Source organism: Pteropus vampyrus, unplaced genomic scaffold (genome assembly GCF_000151845.1).
Source record: "Pteropus vampyrus isolate Shadow unplaced genomic scaffold, Pvam_2.0 Scaffold70, whole genome shotgun sequence".
NCBI lineage: Eukaryota > Metazoa > Chordata > Mammalia > Chiroptera > Pteropodidae > Pteropus > Pteropus vampyrus.
In genome coordinates this window covers 7804007-7807243 of record NW_011888851.1, presented here as the reverse complement: position 1 = coordinate 7807243, position 3237 = coordinate 7804007, and the positions used below count along the sequence as shown (strand labels likewise).

Genomic DNA, 3237 nt, shown 5'->3' with positions numbered 1-3237 from the left:
ATTAGCATATGAAAAAATGCTCAACATTATTAGCCATCAGGGAAATGCAAAGTAAAACCACAATGGGACACCAGTACAAAACTTACTAGAATGGCTAAACATCAATATCAAGTGTTGACAAGGACGGGGGGCATCTAAAACCCTCATACATTGGTGGTAGGAATGGAAAAGGTACAGCCACTTAAGGAAACAGTCTGGCAGTTTCTTATAAAGTTAAAAATACACTTACCATGTGATCCAGCAACCCAACTTCTAGGTATTTATATAAGATAAATAAAAACATATGTATATACACAAACACCTGTACATAATAAATGTTTATAGCAGCTTTATTTACAATTGCCAAAATCTGGAAATACTTCAACTATCCATTATCGAGTGAATAAAGAATGGACAAAGAATAACAGAATACTAATAAGCAATAAAAATGAACCGCTCATAAATGGAACAACATGAATGAGTTTCAGGAGCACTGTGCTGAGTGAAAGAAGACACAAACTGCTATACACAGTATGATTCAATGTATATGACTTCTGGAAAATCAAAATTACAGGGACAGAAACCAGATCAGATTGCCAGGAACTGGGCAAAAGTTAAGATTAACTATAAAAGTACAAAAGGAGTAAAAAAGGTATAAAAGAGAAATGCTATATCTTGATTGCTGTGATGGTCATGACTAATTCAGTTTGTCAAACTCATCAAAAGTAAACCTAAAACAGGTGAATTTTACTTTATGTAATTTATCCTCCAATGGATCTGACTAAAAAAGGGGGGGGAAAGTAAATGAACAAAAATAAAATACAATTTTTATCAATCTCATATAGCAGTTCTGTAAGTAGTTGTGTTGAAAACAGATTTTTGTTGCACAAGGAAACTCCTATCAATATAGGAAAGTAAACTAATAAAGTCATAGTGAAAATATTCTTTCCTAGGAATATTTGGTTTTTAAAAGCAGCAGCAGCTACAAGCTAATATTTACACAATGAAATTTACCCTATAGATCGAATTTCTGAAATTACAGCAGCAAAGTGAGAGACGATTTTTGCAGCAAGGGGTTTCCTCAGCTTCCATCAATCAGTTACTTTCCACATTTTTGACCACAATGTACAGTATATATTTTACATTTCGGCTCAGTACACACATTCATTTATAGAAAGCTTAATGCATGATGCACTCTGATTTTTTTCCTTATTCTACTCTACTCTATTCTACACTGCTCCATTCCATTTTATTGTTATGTTAGAAGTCTGATTGGAAGGTAAAAGATCTTGAATGGTCCTTTGCAGACTGCAACCAGAAGTTTGAGAAACACCATTGTACATTATAGCACACAGATGTTCCCAACCCGTCTTTTCCCATAGCTCTCCCTTTGTATTGTTTCATCACTATTTTCATTTGAAATAAGGAGCATAATTAGCAGTTTAAAAAACACCACTGTATATTATAGCATATGGATGTTCCCAGTCCATCTTTCCCCCTTTCATCATTATTTTCATTTGAAATGAGGAGTAGAGTTAAATATGTTAGTGTCAAGAATGTTAACCCATATCAAAACCATAAAAAATTGTTTAAATATTTCTAAGGTCTTGTCTTGGGGAAAACAATAGGGCAAATGAAAGATTATAAATACTTAGATAAGAGGTGACATAGATATCAGGTAAACAGTTTAATGATAATCCATCCATCTGCTTGTTTGTTCACCCAGCCCATAAATATTTATTGAGTATTCTTTTGTGCCAGTGTCAAGAGCAAGACACTTGGCAAGATCTGGTTATACAACAGTAGAGAAAACAAACATGGTTTTTGTATTCAAGGAAAGACTAGTCGGGGAGACTGACATTATACAAATGAAACGCTATTTTTAAATGTTTCTATTATACAGCAGTAAATGCGGGAAATAGGATTATTATATTGTACTAAGTACATTGCCAATTATACTTTAGGGTTTGAAAGAATTAAGAAATTCTCAAATACATGAATATACAGCCAGGAAATAAGATAGGCACTCTTAAGCTCTAGGACTATATATGAAAACAAGGTATTTAGGCCATAAAGTACCATACAAGTTATGAATTACAGAAAGTCCTCTACGCCAGCAGTCCCCAATCTTTTTGGCACTAGGGATCGGTGCTCCTATGAGAATCTAATACCTGATGATCTGAGGTGGAACTGAAGCAGAGATGCTAGCACTGCAGAGCTGCTGCAAATACAGATGAAACTTTGCTCACACACTGGCTGCTCATCTCTTGCTGTGCAGCCTGGTTCTTACCAGGCCTTGCACTAGTACTGGACCACAGCCTGGGAGTTGGAAAACCGTGCTCTATACTATCTTTGTACCTTGTGCATGCTTCTATTACTGTACATATTACTCCACACTGTTTTATTTACAGGTCAGTATCTCCACATGAGCAGATATCATTTTTATTTTTTGCTTAGAGAGTGCTTAACATTTAGGATTCATTCAATCAATGTTTGTTACACTATGGAAACCAATTTAAAGAAACAAGAGATAGTACTTGCGATTTTTAGGTATACATACCTAAGATATTTATAAACCTAAGTTCTAGGGGAGAAATCGCTATTTAAAACAACCAATTAACGCCCCCTCACACACATACACAATTCATATAAAATTTATAAAACAAAAGACTTTTTTAAAAGTATAAAATTATCTTGAATTTTCATTGGTAATTTAAAAATATCTACAACCAAAAAGGTTCAAATTTTCAATAAACAGAAATTATTAATAACAATGAACTTTCATCTAATAATAATAATATAATGATTAATACCTGAGGGAGCTATTGTTGGGGTTTTTTAGGTCTTGATGAAGTTTTATTACCCATTCCTGATACTCTTGCTTTTGGATCGCAGTTGATTGTTTTAATTCATTTGACCATTTATTTTCTAAGTCCTAAAAAGAGACAGTACACTAACTAGTTAATTTTTTTACAAAAATAAATAAGTTAAAAAAACGTAACTACATATCTAAGATTCATTGTTCTTCACTTACTTGCTGGGATTCAAAATGCTGAGCAGCCAGTGAATTTACATCTTGATCTGTCAGTGATTTTCCCAATTCCTGCATCACTTTTTCCATTTCAATACCTTGTCTAAAACATAAATAAGCACATCAGATATACTTATCAAAACTGTAAGGTATATGACCACTCCAGATTCACTGAACAATCTCTATAAAGTAAAAATAAAATTTTTATTTTATAGAAATATGTCCAC

The 3237-nt window shown here is 33.2% G+C and overlaps 1 protein-coding gene across 8 annotated transcripts in view; it reads right to left on the bottom strand.

Moving 5' to 3' along the window:
* The window catches only part of CUNH12orf4 (chromosome unknown C12orf4 homolog), a 40570-nt gene that overhangs the window by 21054 nt on the left and 16279 nt on the right, over positions 1-3237 (bottom strand). For 7 of the 8 annotated variants that reach the window (XM_011361800.2, XM_023531578.1, XM_023531575.1 and 4 more), the window contains 2 exons: positions 3014-3113; positions 2793-2914 (listed from right to left, as the gene is read on the bottom strand). In XM_011361800.2, coding sequence (XP_011360102.1) covers positions 2793-2914; positions 3014-3113 — 222 coding nt within the window. Of the gene's footprint in view, positions 1-2792; positions 2915-3013; positions 3114-3237 lie in introns of those variants that run through there. The other variant, XM_023531580.1, reaches the window with a different exon arrangement.